This window comes from Dermacentor variabilis, chromosome 2, assembly GCF_050947875.1.
Source record: "Dermacentor variabilis isolate Ectoservices chromosome 2, ASM5094787v1, whole genome shotgun sequence".
NCBI lineage: Eukaryota > Metazoa > Arthropoda > Arachnida > Ixodida > Ixodidae > Dermacentor > Dermacentor variabilis.
Genome location: NC_134569.1, coordinates 155734778 through 155754013, shown reverse-complemented (window position 1 = coordinate 155754013; position 19236 = coordinate 155734778). Strand labels below are relative to the sequence as shown.

Here is a 19236-nt window from a genome sequence, read left to right as displayed (position 1 = left end):
GACAGGTACATGTCGCCCTCTGTATAAATCAGTTTCTGCATTTGCGAAGCGAATAGAACTAGCCATTTTTTTCCGTTTGGAATAATTATGATTTTCTCATGAATGATATGCAGCCTGCTAGATAGACTGAAGATGAAGACATTCACAAAAAGCAAGAAAGTGGTACGAAGCATGATAGTGAGAGCAACTGAAAAGGCTGCACGTCTCCCCACTCGGAGGCAGCCGCAGGGATGAGAGCAACTGACTGCGCGCCATCTTCAGCATGCTTCACGCATTACGGTGGTTTCATCGGGACAACACGCTTTTAAACTAAATTCTTATGACGTCAACGCACTGCTTGTAGTTCAGAAATTGGGCGATTTTTGTGGAATGCAGAAACGATCAACCAAAACGATTTGGCGGTGGACGAGGCATTCGCCGCTACTTCCAAAATCCAGGAGGGTTCACCTGTACGGATTCTCTTAAAAAAAAAATATGCGTATCCCCCACACTGTGAGAATCGGCTTAAGCAAGCTTTCATTGATGATTGCAAAGACTGCTGTTTTTGTAGCCGCCATTTGCGAGTGTGATTGTACATTTTGCTAGCGATTGTATATTTGGCTAGCTAGCAAAGTGCGCTAAATTTCGGCAGAGCATGTTTTTGTGCTGCGGTAATATAATGATATAGTTGTTACGTATTAGCACTTCACGAACGAAAGCACCTGGTATCGTAGGTCAGCCTAGTGTTTCGCCGTGTTCCCTTACTATCCTTCCGAGCTCGTGCACACCATATGTCACACTTGAAGATGGGGAAAGCGAATAACCGACCCTTCTGTCATTCGAGCGTTATGGAGGTCCACGCTGTGACAAGGTGAATTGCACTCACCGACGACGTGGAGCCGCACCGTAGAGTTTCTGCGGGCGCCATCGCGGAACACGGCCGTGCACGTGTAGAGGCCGGCGTCCTCGAAGCGCACGCTGTTCACCTTGAGGCTGGCCGGGTGGCCGATGATGGAGAAGTAGGCCCGCCCCACCCATCCATGGCCCGCTGAACGGTTAACCTGCGCGCACGAACGCACGTGCATAAAAAAAATGAAGGCAGCCTTTTTTGCATGTGCTACCGCACAGAGATGAGCCACTTCGCAAGCTTGCTCAAAAAATTAAATGCAGTCATTCAAAGCATCCCTTAAGTTTACAACTCTATCGAGACACAATTCCTTGACAGCCTTGGTAGCTTAGTGTTTAGGCGTGCAAACCTTTATAAAGACTCATACGAATTCTAAGTAACATCCTCTATGGATTGCAATTCGGGACCGTTTGCCTTGTATTGCCTGCATGAAGTATTGTTTTCTTTACGCAGACGACAATTTAAGCGTCATAAAGAAACATAGCGGTCACGAAGCACGCGCTTCTCGTCACTTTAAAATTTTCGTATGTATATACCGGGCGTTTCAGCTAATTTTAGTCACAATTTAAGAATATGCCAAGGCACTCTAAGACGACGCGACCAAATGCATGTTGCTCACTTTTGTATGTAGTGTGCCACACTATTTTGTATTTTGCTCAATTAGATAACTAGTGAAGATTAGTTAACCAACTTCTGAAGCAACGAAGTTAGACAAAAAAATTCCACCTAGAAAGTTGTAGAATGCTTTGCAAAATGTCCGATTAGACAGTTGCTAACTTTCTATCTATTAAGTATTAGTGTTTTTCAGCGCACTGCGGATGCCCGCGAAGCAGAAAAGATACCACGTGACACACTCGCTTCCGCGCCATGACTGCAGCGCTCCCAAATTGTCCGCGTATGAAAGAACATAGCATCCAGCAGGGAGTGCTGCCGCTTAAAAGGCGGCAGGGCAGTGACGAAAGCGTCGGCTGTGCGACTACGCAGGCGATGTACTTCCCTCGTGGCGGTTCACGATAGCGATAAGCAGACACCGCGGCAACACAACCGGCCAAACGCTATGCTCGTTTGCGCACAGAATGCTAGGGGCAGTGCAGTCACGACCCGCAAGCGGGCATGTCACGTGGTGCTTTTTTTTTCGCATTTAGTGGGCGTCCGCTTTAAGCTGAAAAACACCAATACTGTACAAATAAAGACACAAGCTGTTTACTCAGACGTTTTGCAAGCTGCTCTGCAACTTTCTAATGGGATGTTTTTCCTGGCTTCGTTGCTTCAGAAGTTGCTTAATTAATCTTAACAAATTACCTAATTATGCAAAATACAAAAAATGACGTGACACACTACATACAAAAGGGAGCAACATGCATTTGGCCGCGCCGTCCTAGAGTGCATTGGCACATTTTCAAACGCTGGCTAATAACAGAAACACCCTGTATACTAAACACACTGCGGCTTTACGAGACTGATTGCTATTTTTAATTGTCTAATACTACTGGGAAGGTATTGAGGGCGACTGGCCAATGAGAACGCCTTTCACTTGCTCGGGTCCTGCGCGCGCGCGCGCGCGCGTGCGCTAGCTCACCGCGGCTTTTCTCCGCCTCCCTCCCTCTATCTCACCTTTCTATTCCCTCTTTCCCATTTCCCAGAGTAGGGTAGCCAACCAGACACATTTCTGGTTAACATCCCTGCCTTCTCTGTTTATTTGCTCCTCCTCCCCAGTGGAGTTATCGAACTAAATAGGCGTCTACGAGGTGATGGCGAGTGACATCTTGCCGAAAATAACTGTGCAAACTCATGTTATTGTGACAAATACTTGGCATAATCCGTCTCAGGATGAACAAACGACCTTAATGTGATTAACATTGTGAAGCAGTGTAGCGACACACCATATTGTCATTGCGGAAACGCGTCATGTATCAGGCCGTATGTGCAACCGGGCTCGTTTCTCGCGCCTCTTTCTCGACATGCTACGCCAGCTGGGGGTGCCGCCGCGACTTATCTGGGTGCCTGCTTATCCGAATGTAAATTCCGACAAGAATAATTGAATATTGTGCTGCTTGTGTTCTGATTAGGTGAAGATACGTGCTGCTCAAGAGGTCCACATGCACATCGACACGTCGACACGTACCCAGAGATCCACGCTGCCCCCCCCCCCAAAAAATAAAAAAGAAAAGAAAAGAAAGCTTGACTGAGGAGTGGCACGCACCCAGTTGCACACACCGACTGACCCAAGCTGGCGCGAAAGACGTCCAAAGAGGTTCAACGAATACTGCCACACATACGTCGCTCTGTGCGTCCCAACGGAGGTCGTTTCCTTAGTAGCGCGTGCCTACCTGTAACAAGTTGTTCCCTCGTCCCCCCGTGGCTCCCGTAGCGCCGGCAGCCATGGTGCCCCCCGCGGCTCCGCTGGCGGCGGCCTCCCTGCTGAGCGTCGGATCCGGCCCGAAGTCCACCGTGTAGATGGGCTCGCGGCTCGCGGCCGCCGCGCGGAACCCGTATCCAAGCGAGGATCCCGCGCCACCGGAGCCGTGCGGCTCCCTCTCCGGTGTGTGGTACCAGTGCACAAAGGCCAGCGAGTCGTTGGAGAGCGCGTCCCTCAGGTCGCACGGCAGCTCCGTCTGGTGGCCCTCCCGCACGATCAGCCGCTTGGAAGTGCCTGCGATAAGAGGGTTGACCGGAGGGTTGTAGGCGAAAGCACCGAGAGAAAAGTTGAAGCGATCAAGCAGCATTGTTGCGTAACCGCAGGAATGCGACCGTGGTGAGGGGAATTATGTTCCTGTTTCAGTAGGCTCTGCACGTTGCACATTTTGCCTATGCATTGTAACTTTTTAATGTAACGTGGAAAGGACAGTCCTAGTAAAGGTGCGGACTTAGTGGCGTTATAACTGGTTACGCTGTTGAAACTATCACTCCCTTTACCCTTGTCTTCACCTCCTCTCTTTTAATTCCTCGAGGTATTCGACTGGATGTCTTTCTTATTAACCGCAGAGTCTTTCTTCATTTTTAAACCTTTCTGTCTCTCTCTGTTGGCTTAAAGAGCACATTTTGATGAGACGATAAAGGATCATATTCTCGCACGGTATTAGCTCGGGAATTGTAAGGATTGTTACAAAGTTCAATTATAGTAAAGTAAAGAAATAACGATTTATCGCACGGTTTCTTTTTATTTACATTATTATGAAGTAAGTTTATTTTACTGTAGACAGGTGAACACCTATGCTTTGTGTTTTTGTTGTTAGACTACAGTATAGGAGGCAACAATTCTTTTTACTGTTGTTTTGGGGAATTATCGATACTTTCCTTTTTCTTTGTAAAGTGTGTATAGCGCCGGGGGGCGGTGTAAGTAGGTTATATTAATGGAAGCAGTAGGGCACCATAGAAGCTTTCAAAGCTACGTTTAACACTCACTTTTTAATAAATAGTGTATTTATTGCGCTGTAATATAGTTATGTTCTGCAGAAGTTGATGCAAGCGTAATTTCGTTGTCACCAGGAAACCGGTGTGATGCCCGTGTCCACTTTTACGGAGGCAACATGTGCCAACACAACAAATTATGAAAACAAGCACTGCATTCACGCCCACACGAACGCCAGGTACGTTCGCCGGATGCTGCTGAAGCGATATCCGAAAGCATTGTATCACCGCAACCACCACGTACAATCGCGTCCACGTAAGCACGCCGGTGAGCTGAGACAACCGCTGTGATTAGATCTCTTTATGTACAACCACAACCAAGGTGGCTGTTCTTTCTCAGTTCATCGCTATTCTGCGCCTTCCTGGCGCTCACGAACGTGTGAGTGCCTGGCACATCCCCTGGGATCGGCCATTTAGACGGGACATCCCATCAGATCGTTTCTGATCGACCACACCGGACAATTCGACGGCACCACAGTACACCATATCTTATTCGTGGTAATAAATTTGGAATTGGCGTTGGTAGATAGCCTTTCGGTATTTGCATTTTTTTCACCAGCTTGTTCCCCGGCGGAGTATGCAAACATATGTCGCTTCCATCTTTTGGTGATGTTGCGCCCTAAACGGAGAGACGTTACAATTGTCTGTGCTACGCGGGAAGATGGAAGACCGCTATCCATTGGCTCTAACATGTTTACTGGATTTCTTAAGCAGTTCCTAACATTCTCTCGAATGTCTATCCGTTTTTTACGTTAGTCAATTCCTTGCAATCGATAAGCTTTGCGACACTATCCACGGAACTTCTATCTCGCGGAGTCATTCACCAAGAAACACGAAAAAAAAAAAAAGAAACGCAAGGTGTTTGGCACCACTGTATTGATTTCACTGCCAACCTTGTTCGCCACCTCACTCCTCATTCCCCTATTTTCTTCCTTCTAACCAACCTCTCTGAGCTGAGTAACAGGCAGGAGGATATTACCTCGGACCAAGCTGTCTGTGTTTCCTCAATAAATTATCCTCTCTTTCTTTCTCTTATAACGTCCGCCGATATTCCGCTCGAGACGATTTACCATTGCCTCCTTTAAGCGCATCGCGTGCTTTCGCTTTCTTAAGCTGCATGCGCTATTGCTGGCATTAAGGCATGACCGCGCGGCAGAAACAAATCACTCTGTTTTGAAACACTGGGTGCTGAGCTTAACACATTCCCCCCCCCCCCCCCCAACCCTGACCTCCCCTGCTGCCTTTCACTGCCCGCATGCGCACCAGATGGCCGACTTCCTCGTTGCTTCATGTATCGTCGTGTGTCCACTGAAATTGCGAACGCACATTTCGAACGCACCATCATGGCAGAGTATTACTACTAAGTTTTGCAAAGCAATGAACGGGGTTAGTTGGTAGACACTCATGATGGTATTGCGCTTAGTGTTAAACTGACGGAACTAATGGATGATCATAAGGAACAAAACGCGGACTTATGTGGAGCAAACTAATAACTTGTTTAATGCTGTTAAACAACATGTTTATATACAAGCTGATTGGGTGGTGGGGAGGGGGGAGATATAAAAATATGTTGCAAGTTTACGACCTGTGACGGTGCGGTGGGCCGGCAAAACACCGTTCACTTGCACTCGTTCGGTCTGGCAAACTCGGCCTCAGCTTTGATGAGAATGATGAACGGAGTGCTTACGCACTCAGTTAACAGTAATAAACAAGTTGGTAGTTTCCGCCACGCACGTCCGCGTTTTCTTCCTCATTTTCGTCCATTAGTTCCGCCAGCGTACAACTGAGCGCAATGCAGTCATGTCGTGCTCTTCGATTAACTCGATTCCTGCGTCCCTCCCGGTCTGCCATGCGACGAGTGCCCATTCAAGAAAGTGCGATCCTATCGCGGTAATCCGGCGTGGAAAGAAAACATGCTCCCAAGCAAGCGCCATGAATTCTTGGCCCGGAGAAGACAGCGAACCTAAATGAGAAATTATTGCCCAGATCTGCAGCTATTCCACTACGCTTCGAACCAGCCGTCTCGTTGCGCAATCTTAACCAGCCGGTTTCCGGCGCAAGGTTGATTAAATTACGTTCGCCTCACAAGCGCTGAAAACAGCGGTGTCCACGAGACACGGCTAGCTCATGCATGAATACGCTGCGCCCTCGTAAAACCTCATTAGGCCCTGCTGGCAGAATTTTTTCCTGGTTTGCCTTGTTGCAAAACTCACCACCGCTGAAGGGCTCACACCACGTGGCCGAGTACTTATGCAAGCCGGGTCCTGTCTGACTCGCTACTACATTTATCTCTTCTTCGCTGCATTGCTGCACAACTGTTCTAAGCACCCCAATTTCTGTTGTTCTTGCATTTCGCCCAAAGATCCTTTTGTTACGAAAATCAGAATAGTATACCAGGGCTATAGCCCTCGAGATAAATTAGATTATTCCATACAACGTTCTCCTTGTTGAACTATGCAAAGCACTGGCCTTAAATTTTCTTGAAGCAGGAAGCGTGCCGTTTGCAACAAATACTGAATGTTTCCTCTCTGTAGCTTAGCTACAGCATTTGTAAAAAGTTGCTCACTCAAGCATTCCGGAGTGTCATAGTGACGCTACTTGCTATGTTTTCCAAATTCCTCATTCAACTGCACGAGACATCAATTTCAAATCTGGTGAAAATAGTCGCAGTGTTAAGCGTAATAAGTGGCCAAGCTTTCGTTTTCATGTTATAAATAGAAGCGTTTCAAAGAATCACTGACCCTCATATTTTTTCCTTTTGTTGATGTGTCATTACTGGTTTGGAGTTGGTTTTTCCGGTGTCCTCGGCGAGCTCAACAACTCAACTTTTTTTATATTTAGTCAAAATAAAGAGCAGGTTATGCTACTGTGTGCGATAAGTTCTAAATATGTAGTTTAATTTGCCAATTTACAATAAATGCTATATGAAGGTGAATTCTAGATTTCTAGGTGTGTTTTAGGAGTGCTGCAAAATTTTACCTACTGCCATGAGATAGCTACATAGGCTGCCAAGATCAAACATAGCAAACACGGGCCGACCTCAAGAGTAAATCTGTGTACCAAAGTAAATGCATGTCGATTTGTTACTGTATTTCTTAAATTAGTTGTGTTTCGAAATTTTAGCGCTACTGGTCCAATCAGAAGGGTCACAAACAATTCATGCATTTGCGTCTTCTTTTTCTATTTCTCTGCATTATACGAAGTTTGCCTGGTGTCCACGGTGAACTAAGCAGGGTACCATGTCTCTGATTTGCAAATGTCAGGGCCAGATAATGGGTAACTTGTAACCAAAAATATAAGTTGGTGCGTTTGAAGTGTGGCGTTCGCAATAAATTACTTATGCAAACGCTCTGGAGCGTTATGAGCGTATTTTCTGAGCGGCGCAAGATTTAACTCATTGCCCTTACATAAGTAAAAGCGCCATGAAGATCAAATGTCTGCCCCAATAGTTCGCGAAGTGAAGTGCCTGTGGAAATAATAGAATCTTTTTTAAACAAGTTTCGTTAATCATGTGCTCAAAAGTGTTATGTGAAATTTTACGCGATGTTTCCCAGTGTCTCGAGATTGTCCTATATTGCACAAAACTTTACATTTGGTGACAGTGTGGGGCACGGAAAGGTAATGTGGACGCAAAATGCACAGCGCATCGCTTGATTACTTACTCTGCAATAAAATTCGTAATCAAGCGCTCCAGAGCATACAGGATTAACGTTTACGAGTGGCGTAATATGTTTTAAGCAGCCATTGAATCACTAAAAATGCCACCAAAATTTAAGTTAGAAACAATAAGCGGACTAATGTGGAAAACTTGTGTGCCAAGGTAAATGCGTGTGCATGATATAAAGCTTTTGCAAAACAGGTATTAAAATGTCTTTCCAAATGTCACACTGCCGTTATTAGCTATGTTTCCCAATTCCTGGAAAGAACTCTTGAGTTACACAATCTTCATACTGAAAATAAATGAGGGGCATCTTATGCGCGATGAGTCCCTGCACTTTGACATTACTGGCTTAATTAGGAGCGTTACAAAAGAAGCACAGGTTTATGCATCCTCGTTTTTCAGGTAATTTCATGCATACAAATTTCACTCGCTGCTCTCGTCGAACTAAAGAAGACACCTTGTTTCTGCTTAGTGAAAGTAAGGGCCATGTAATGGGTGATGTGTAGTCAAAGTTAAAAGCACCTGGGTTTATTGCGGCTTTTACAATAAATTACATATGCAAGCGCTACAGAGAATTGAGAGTGTTTTACGAGCGTTCAGAATTTAGCCCGTTTCCCTGGCGGAGCAACAAACGCCACCGAGATCAAATTTAGTGATAATTGAGGAAAGGGTAGGGTGAATTTTCGTGCCAAGGCAGACGCGGGTGAAGTAAATACTGCCATTGCTACAAATTTGAACATGTGTTCAAGTAATACAGTGCTGTTATCAGCTATGCTTCGAAATAATCTGTGATAGCTCTATTTTACACCAAGTTTATACTTACTGCAAAGAGCGATCATGTTGAGTGCAACGTGTGGCAAAACGTTGATTTTCCTCGCCAGATTAGAAGCGTTGCAGAAAATTACTGCACTCTTCATTTTTTCTGCGCATTTTTCCATAAGGCGATGTTTTTTGTACGTTTATAAGGTGGCATCGATGAACTACCATATGCACATAAATCATATTTGTTTAAAGGTAAAGTAAGATTATAGGTAATGTATAAACAAAGTTCGAAGTGTGTGGACAAATTGCAGGCTTTTCCAGTATATTAAGTAGGCAGGCTATCTGGAGTGGAATAGCCGAATTTCAAGTAGAACGCAAAATTCAGCATGATTTCCAGGGGGAACTGTAAACTACATCATCACATCTAGTGAAAAATAAAGCAGAGTGGATAATACCGCCAATATTCTGGCAAAGTAAAATTCGCGTCACTGAAAAACTGCGTTCGTAAAGTTTCTTTGCCAATACACCGAATAGGTTATAGGGTGGTAAGTTTACACACGAAACAGACACGTAGGGGCAACGTTTAAAAGTGTTTGATTTAACTACAGGCAACTGAAATTTTCATCGCAGCTGCTCGAAAGAAGCTGCGATGCTGCGAAGCTGCGAAGCTGCAGACACAAGTCTGCAGCTTTTACTTCTATCTCTTCTCTCAATTTCTTTTCCCCACAGTGTTAAGTAGCCATGCGGTCTGATGTTCTTGTTAACCTCTCTGCCTTTCTGCTGCTTTCTTTCCCTCTTTCATGCTCATAGGAGAAATTTTAATGCATAGTTCTCGCTCTTTACTATGCTGTGAGTAGCAGTTCGCCGGTTTGCACGCAGATTAGCATGTCCAGCCGTTTATACCTAACGTGACCACCGATGCACGATTCTGAACAGATTCTGACAGCGTCTGTTCAGGCCGAGTTCACATTTTGTCGCGCAAATATTTGTCTTATTCTGAAAGGACCAAAGACCGAACATAGCAAGCTTCAAAAAACTTTTGCTCAGCAAACCGCCCAAATCGCGGAAAAATATTTTGAAATCCGTCACGCTCCACTGAGAGAGTGTAAAACGTGGCGAGCTGGTTCATCTTCAGCGCGAAAATACCGGCGACACAAGACAGGGAAATATTCGGGAAAGGCGCTGAACTAACAACTGACTGGTTTATTGCAAACAGGAAGAAAAAAAAGAAGCAGACCTTCAGCGCGCGCACCCTCACGCTACTGGTATTTGTCACATTTTCGCGGAGGCTGATTTCACAATCGTGGAGGTTGACAGATGGGACGGGAATGTAATGTTCATTTTTTTTTTTATTTATGTGGACAGCTTCAATGATTTCACGAGCTTTTTGATCCACGTGCCTGAAGATGACGTGCGTTTTTAAAAAGAAATAGCTTACAGCCACATGAAAAACAATGTGCCCACAGATGTGATGAAGGTGTGCGCTTTAAACTGTTGTTATGCTGGCGTAGAGGGAAAGCAAGGACAGGAAAGGCAGGGAGGTCAACCAGAAGAGCATCCGGTTTGCTACCCTACACTGGCGGATGGGGAAAGGGGAATAGAAAGAGGGGAAAAGGGAGAGAGTAAGCACTGAATGCGTGTGGGAGGCACACTATACAGAGGGACACTATAAACGGTCTCTTAAGCCGGTGCACTTCAAGTATTGCACTAATGCACGAATCGCTTTTCGTGGCAGTGACGGGTGTGGCCACGGTCCGAGTATCTTTGACTCAGTGAACGGTCTTGAGTCCAGTCGGCGCAAAGTCGCCCGCAGAGAGAGGCGTTGTACATCGTAGCGAGGGCAGCTACACAATAGGTGCTCGATGGTTTCCTCGCACCCACAGGAGTTGCACATCGGGCTCTTGGCCCTTCCCAAACGTTAGGAGTATGCCTTCGTGAACGCCACTCTCAGCCACAAACGGCACAGCAAGGTTGTTTCGCCGCGGGAAAGGCTAGATGGCAGTTGTAGCCGTAGCGTGGGGTCCTATTTACGTAATCGGCAATTGAAGGCACTTTAAATCCAGAGATCTTGTGACTTGTTGCGTGGAAGTAGGCAAAGTTCCCTGGCAGCGTCCCACGGTATTAATATATGTATGTATGTATGTATGCGGTCACGATATGTCTGGTGCAGTAATAGGAGCGTAAGTTGCTTCAGAGCCGGCAAAGCATGATTGGACATTTTTTTTTAATTCCAGGAATCGCAAAACTCACTTGAGGCTGTCGCCGGCACCACAGCGGAGATCAAGGCTTCGTCGCCGGTGTAAAAGATGACGGTATGCACTCTAGATGAGCGTTAATCACTCTTGAAAAGGTCGCTTGAGGTCCCTTGGCTGGTATGTAGGCCAAATAATGGTCGGAGATCCTTGACAGATGGCGAATGTGCGCTCTGATATTTCGTTAAGGCAAGGCACCGGTCTGTACAATGTACAATCTTCCACATGACAGTGGGATGTTATGAACAGGTTGCAAATCGATTACGATGGTTAACAAGCACAGGTTTCTCCATGACTGCGTTGTTTTTTTCCCTATCTACTGCCGCACAGGCTCACTGATGTACGGGCGCTGGGGTTTCGACACGAAAATTAGAAAAATTGAACTTTGCCCTTCATCTACTTTTCAGTTAATCAATGTGAATTCAGGAGAATAGGGTTTTGAAAGAACATTTTATTAGTGAAAACTGACTGCCTATTTTTTTACTGTCCTTTTAAAGTAGCAAACGCAATAAGCTTGATACAATGGTAGTGTAATGCTATGCAATTGAAAGTCAGAAATAGATAAATATAAATAGAGTAATCTTACAACGGTGCTACCAACTACCATAATTCGGCCAAAGCAGACAATGCGCATGATAAATCTTGTCATTTCTCAAGGACGTTGGTCCAATTCGTTTATAGCTTAAGTCAGACAATCACACCATTAGTCACCATCCCACTACCTGTATACCTCAAGCTTCTGCCTGTGCAAATATGCCGGTCGAACACCTCACCTACACCAAACAATCTTCATCCTTGCTGTGTCTGCAATACCTCATCAATAAATATTCAAAAAAGTATCGCCACATATGGACAGAACATCGATTGACAATTTCACATTGGTACTTTTGCGAAAAAAATATTTCTTCGATATCCGTGTTGTAAAGCACTTAGGAGTCGAAAATATTTTGCAAGAATGTTTATTGTATTTCTGTACAAAGCCATGGGCAGGTTAGCGTACGGATGAATTAAGCATTCCATCTAATCAAGCTTCAAGTTGACCCTTGGTATACTTGCGCAGCATGTAAAGACAGTTGTTATGTTGATTTATATATGTCATAATTTATAAATTCTTATGCCAGTCGTATGGTGTGTAAGTTGTTTTCAATGACAGTCACAGAGAGCAAAGCTTTTCGTCGCCTATAATATCTGACATTTATTTTTTTTGTCTATCACCACTCAATCCCGGTATACGTTAAAGCCGACTTGTACATCTTACATGATCCAGCCACATAAAACGCTGTATTTGAACGTAGGGCCCCTATAGCGGCTCAATGCACACGAATACTGTGTGAAGCTTTTCGTCAATACTGCCGCTTTTGAAAAGGAACACGACCCACGTGGACGGGTTTTGTCAGGCGATCCAATGCTGCGAACGGAGGCAGCTTTTCTTCATCACCGTCCTTTGCACTTGGTCTAAAGGAGCGCGAGAGTCATGCAACACCCAAACTTTCACCGAACGCTTCCTGTTAATCGTTCTTCAGTTTAAAGTGCCACCCAATGTCTTGCTTTTCTGGAGCTGGGAAGGACGCCATTGCGCGTTTTTAAACAATTAGCATGCAACCATCATTCTATAATAGGCCCGAAACGACGAGTACATTTCGAAACGTAAAGAATGTTTACGCTACTAAACTTCGCCAGCATTGAAGAGAGGGTTTGAAACTGTGATATGCATAAGTGCAGGAGCACGGAAGACAAGGAGCTACATATCTTTTGTTTATTCGAAAAGTGCATTCTAAACATGTTACTACAGATGTTGTCTCATTGTTCAGGCACAACTACGGTGTCACGACAAGCTTTCTTCATATCCATAATCTTGGTTGTTTTGATAGCTTTTTTGTAGTATTACATTTACAACAATGTCATAACTTTCAGAATACTACTACCATTGTATCTTTGCAGAACATTTAGGGCTTCACAAATGGTTGTCCAAAGATCTACAATTTGCTCCTCCGAAAATTGCAGAACAGCTTGTTGAGCAACGAATCTGCGAGAACACTGAAACCTAAACAGAGCCTTGCAAAAGGTGCAACTGGTCCTGAAGCGGAAGCACTACCGTGCTGTTCTCGCACGGTGTACGTACTTTGTATCACAGATGTACACAGCCATAATGTGAATTCAACGTGCAACACATTCTGTTTTTCTTTTTTTTTCAAATGATTGCCACCGCATGAGGCATGGGCGTGTTCACTTAGGCTCAACAACGCAAAAGCCTTCTTTCAAGGAAGAACTCCGAACGCTAACGCCACCGCGGTGTGTGTAGGGAAAAAAACGAAATGCTGTATCTGCATGCATTAGGGAAACGCGCGCAGATGTCGTTGTTCCCATTTGTGGATCGATGCCGTGCCGCAAGATTTTAGATAGGCGGACGAAGCGAATCTTTGGGTGTGGCTACAAGCTTGGCACAAACCCTGCACTTTATATCTCGCAACTTAACGCACTCATACGAGATAAGGAAGATAAAAACAAAGCGCGTGCAACAACAATATGGCCGCTGTTGTAAAATAGCTAAAGGAAAATAGTCGAGCACGCTTCTTTGCCTCAACAAAAGTTTCTCTTCTAAAACGTGCATTATTGAGGCATATGAAAGCGCATGACACCTAGTGGGCGCCAGTATGCGCTTGAATGAAAAGCCGGTAATTTTTGGTTGTTTTATTAGCGCCCCATTAAAAACAGCGAAAGCAAGTGAGGCTTGTGTGGCGATCCAATATGTAAAATAAGCTACACAATTCCCTTCTCTAAGGGCAGTATCTTATGAGTTAGGTCAATCTTTTTCAGAATCCCCACAGAGCGTAAGAAACGTGTCTAAATTAAGAAAGATTTGGATCCGAATACAAGATTGCCCAAATTAAAATTTTTCATTGCTGCATTTCGCGTCTTTCACTTGTCCAAATTTATTTAACTAACATAGAAAATTAATATAATCTAACAGTCACTTGTCAGTATAGCACTATGCTAGCTTAGAAAAAACGAGGCACTATGTGCGTTAGCGTTTCAGGAGACCGAATTGATCACTGGTAGCGCTAGTGTTTTGACGTTGCGATTAACATCTGCAATACAGGAGACACGAAAGGGTGGTGACGCCCGTAGGCGTCACTTGCCGTCGTAAATAACGTTTCTCCACAGCGGCACGCCAGGCATTACACTGACCCCAGAAGTCCTCAAAGCGCCTGGAAGACAACAATCGGCTAAGTGGGCTAAAGTACTAAGTGCTTAGTATACTTCAACGGAGGGATAAGTCCGATCTGGCTTATTCCCACTGATGATCATTGGTTCATGCTTGCATGCTGCTCTACAGCTTACAAACAAAGGCACAAATGAAACTAACATGAAGGTTCACAGAAAGTATAATCTAAAGCAGGCAATATTTTTGTCGCACGTACCGCAGTTACCAGCGCCAAGCACTTAGACGCATGTCAACACGGACACCGATCGTGATTTCAACTTTTCTGGCTGCACCGAAACACTGGAGAAAACCTTGTTAACCATGCGAACAACGGCTTGTCGGTGGGAAGTCGCGTTGTGCCAATTACTGCAGAAACCGTATTCTTCAAAAACGGCGTGCGCAACCTGTAATTCACGTGGCATAGTAAAATGGGACGTAACGCTCACTCCAGATACGGAAAGCTATCGAATCAGGACGCGCAAAACTAGGCACGAAACCAAACAGTCCAGTTACGATTTTTCATAGTGAGATTCAGAATAAATGTATTTACTCTCTGCGGGGATGTACAGCGCACGAGTAATTACATAAAACTTCTAAAAGTTGGTCGACCTTTCGACGTCGAGGCAGCACGGAAAGGTACATTAATGTCTCACTGCTTGTACATACACACTAAACATTTTAACACCCTTAAGGGTGTAAATCAGTTTGTCGCCAGACGAACACCCTAAGGGTGCTGTTGTCTACACCCTACAGTTGGGGTGCCACTATAGCACCCTAAAGGAAGGGTGTCCAGCAAAATAAATTTAGGGTGTAAGGGTGCTCGTCCAAATTAACACCCATCTGTGTGGGTGTTGGAAGGGTGTACACCCTTTTATTTCTAGCGTGTATGGAAGGCAGATTCGGCAGTACACGCCTTCAATTACTACTATGTACAGCGATCCTCGTGCAACTATTGCGTGTGCCAGAAGGTTCAAGTTCGGCTACCAAACGCACTGTCGAACAGCCGGCCTTGAAGCTTCGATGGGCATACACAACACCTATACGTGTGGATCACATTACATATTAGTAATTCATGGTGTATATTGGAAAACCTGTCTTCGCTGCACAAATACAACCTAGCAAACTTGACACTTTTGAGCATGTATATCAACACCAAGGTTATCACGATTTCCATATCCAAATAATATGCAACACAGACTGGTAAGATATATGCTGCATTTTCAAGAAAACGCAAATATATTTATTGCATGCTGCAATACAGAGTACAACATATACATAAATCACATGAAATATAAACATGCACAATCACCAAACACATCGGTAAGTACAAGAACATGTACATTCCCCACAAAGGTACCTAAAATATATGTATTGATCAAATCTGTTATTAGAGAAGAAACTATGTATAGCGGCACTGAAAGAGCCTGGGTTGATTCGCAGTGTTTTGGGCCACATAAAGGAATAAATTTTTAGTATTAGGCTCCAGTGAACGAAAATTCAAGTTTTGATGCCTTAAAAAAAGGCATATTGCAAAGGTGAATTAGGGAAGCAATTGAAATGCAGAGCAAATGCACAAGAAAGGCACGTGTTATTTTGTACACTAATGTAATCGCAAAGCATTATGAAAAGTTTGGAAAGTCTATGTAAAGCATAACTGGCCAACATTTTTCAGACTGAAACAATACTTTCCAAGCATAGACATGCTTTAAGTGAGGTTTATGCCAGAAGCCTTATTGCTAATTTTCTATTTCCAACAAGATTACTTGAGCACAAAAAATACGTAGAATTTTTTAGTGCCTACATAGTTTGTCCTCTTTTGTGAAACGAGAGTTCTCTGGGCTAAAGGTGCTGTGTAGCGGTTTTTCTAACTACAATACCAGTTTCTATAAATTTTTGTTTTGTAACTCTAAGGCACTGGTACATATACAATATGTAGTTTGAAAATAGCTTCTTTTCTTACTATAAATCAAAAGAGTGCATATTCCACATCTACTAGTGCCTGGGTGCAAAGTGCAGTAGGAGGCCTGATAAAAACAAACCACTGTTGATTAAACGATTTTGCTGAGCACAAAATGTGGACAGTGTTTTAAAATACATAGTAAATTTCTAAATTATTTGCACTTAGATGCAGTAATTCAAGATTAAGGCATGCTATAGCATGTGAGCATGCAAATTAGCAAATATGGTTTAATAAATTAGCCATACTCTGGTTACTAAAAGAACACAGGCATAGGCAGTCATGCAAAAGTTCAAGTTAAATATCACACTGTTAACATTTGCCAGCAAATGGCCGTATCAAACATTATAATTATACTGAACAAGGGTAGTTTCTTGGGATAGTTTGCAATTAATGAGATAAAATTACGTACAGCTTGAATGACAAGAACTGCGAGAGATGACAGACTGCGCTGACTTCCAACAATATTTAATTATGTTGCCACATCATGTGTATTTGTACAAAAGCGGGCATGCGCAGAATATGAGTCACAAGGGGTGTCTAACAGCAAGTGACTGTACTAAGAACATCGCCCTTTGAAAAAAATAAACATTATAATTTCTATCTGTTGAGATACAAGACTTCACTAGGAGTCAGCACGATAGAGGGGTCACTAACGCACACACTAACCAGTTTTCTAGTGAAATCTGCTTCTATAGTTTCCCGGATGACCTGTGTCTCGCTAAAGCTTCCGTACCTTCAAAGAGGGGCAAGCAGCCGCAGTCCCAGCAATGGATGCCGAAGTGGCCTTGAATAGTGTTATGGACGTTGTTATCGTGCTCTCCTAAATGATTGTTTAGGCGCCTGCCTGTCTGTCCAACAAAGTCAAATGAGATATTGTAAAGCTTTGCCTCCTTAACAGCCTCAATAAATCTTGCTCACACGAGATGCAACATAGCGTTGCTGCACAGGCTGATTGCCTTTCTTGGGTTGGCTACCCTTTGGCCTTAATTTCAGGCATAGCGGAACAGCTTCTGAAGTGCACAAAACATGATGAGCGCGCTCGGTCAAGGAACCAGCCGGTTGAAAGACACAGGTTTGCAGTGCTACCGTATGTTCATGATGTCTCCCATAGGCTAAAAAAGATTAGGGAACCTACAGAAATCGCAGTCCTTTTCTCAGCCCCGGAAAAGCTGGCAAGGCTCTGTAAGTGTGTAAACGCGCCTGAATCACGTCAGAGTTGTTGCTCTGCCGGGCACAGAAAACGTTTTGCGATGTGTGCAACGAATGTGGTTTCCCAAATTCCCATTTTGAGGCAGTAAATATATTGGACAGATAGGCAGGCGCCTAAATGATCGTTTAAGAGAGCACTATAACAACGTCAATAACACTGTTCAAGGCCACTTGGGCATTCATTGCCGGGACTGCGGCTGCATGCCCCTCTTTAAGATACGGAAGTTTCAGCGAGACACAGCTCACCCGGTAAATTATTGAAGCTGATTTCACCAGAAAACTGGGTAGTGTGTGCGTTAGTGGCCCCTCTATCACGCTGACCCCTAGTGAAATTTCGTATCTAAACAGATAGAAATTGTGATGTTTTTTTTTTCAAGTGACCATGTTCTTTTTACAATGACTTGCTGTTAGAACACCCCTTGCGACTGGCTTTCATTTTCTGCGCATGACCCCTCTGTGTATACACACACGATGTGGCAACGCAATAAAATATTGTTGAAAGTCAGTGGAGTGTGTCTCTCGCAGTCCTTGTCCTTCACGCTGTACGTCATTTTTTATACTGAACAGCCAATATTGATTCAAAATTAGAAAAATATAGTACACATCTGAGCTGCAAAAATGCAAGTGATGCAGCAAATGGCCTTTAGCTTTCCAAAAGAAAAAGAAATGTTCACGGTTAACCACGAGGTGCAGGGACTCCATTCTCTGAGCATCTTGACCAATAAATGCAGCGCATGGCATTGCTGGAATCTTGCATCCTGCATTAGCAAAATAAGAAGAGAATCATGAGAATTCAGCCCGTGCAATTACACACGTACTTTGCGGAAAAATGACAATTAATGTGACTGGGCAGAATGCACCGCTCAGGCAACTGGGCAAGACAAGTGAAAGGTAGGAGAAGTTTCTATTTTGCAAATTAAGGAATTGCATGTTACTGTGAATGCTAAACCACTATGTCATTGTGAACACAAGGTACATACAGCAGCAAAAACATAAATTTACAGTAGCCTTTTCACCATAGAAAATAAGAGTGAATAAAGTTTAAAGACTACCAATGACATCTCTCAACAACAGACATTTGTCCAAGAGTGTGTATGTGACCTTAATACAAAATTGACATTATGAAATCTGCAATATATCTGCATTACACTTTATAAGTACTGCAGGTGAGAAGCTTACGGGATATGGCACATTAAGAGTTAAATGCACAAGGCATTAAAAAATGACTGTTTTTACACAACATTATTACACTAGGAGACAAAGAGAACTGTTTTACAGAGTGTGCACACAAAATGAAAATGAGGGAATCGCCACTGGCATTCTCATTTGCCCTCAAATACATGCATCCAGCCCAACAATATCCAACTCTACAATGCAGTTTATTAGACACTTTCTGCATCCTAAAATTTATCGTGTATTTCTTATTTATTAATTTAGTAAGAATGGGCATTTTGGCATACTTTCCTCGAAAATTTAGCATGTGTGATCAACTATTTTTCTTAGAGCACGCCCCCTTCTTTCAATGGGTTAGCTTGGCAATGCACTGACAAGTAGTATTCCCTTATTTAAACTTATGATCCTTCCACATGCTCCCACTTCATGCTCTAAACTGTGATGCCACTCCGATGCAGTTTATGTTAATCTGTGACTATTTACATGGTCCTTCTTTCTGTAGCCTCTCAACTAGAGCCTGAAATTTCTTGTCTCCTAGAACAATCATTTTTCTTGCCCAAAACATATTGCACGGTTACCCCTCATAGGGGGTGGGGGGGTGTACTGTATATGAGTTTTCACATATTCAATGAACCTCAGAGACACAACCATTTCTCATCCTGTGTTGCTACTACCCGCATTAGTCACAATGGTTGTTAATTGGCTACCTGCCCTCTC

The 19236-nt window shown here is 43.8% G+C and overlaps 1 protein-coding gene across 2 annotated transcripts in view; it reads right to left on the bottom strand.

Moving 5' to 3' along the window:
* Positions 1–19236, bottom strand: part of LOC142572881 (neural cell adhesion molecule 2-like) — a 303074-nt gene that overhangs the window by 47003 nt on the left and 236835 nt on the right. For both annotated transcript variants that reach the window (XM_075682318.1, XM_075682320.1), the window contains exons 2-3: positions 3217–3539; positions 866–1040 (exon numbers count right to left, since the gene is read on the bottom strand). In XM_075682318.1, coding sequence (XP_075538433.1) covers positions 866–1040; positions 3217–3539 — 498 coding nt within the window. The remainder of the gene's footprint in view (positions 1–865; positions 1041–3216; positions 3540–19236) is intronic.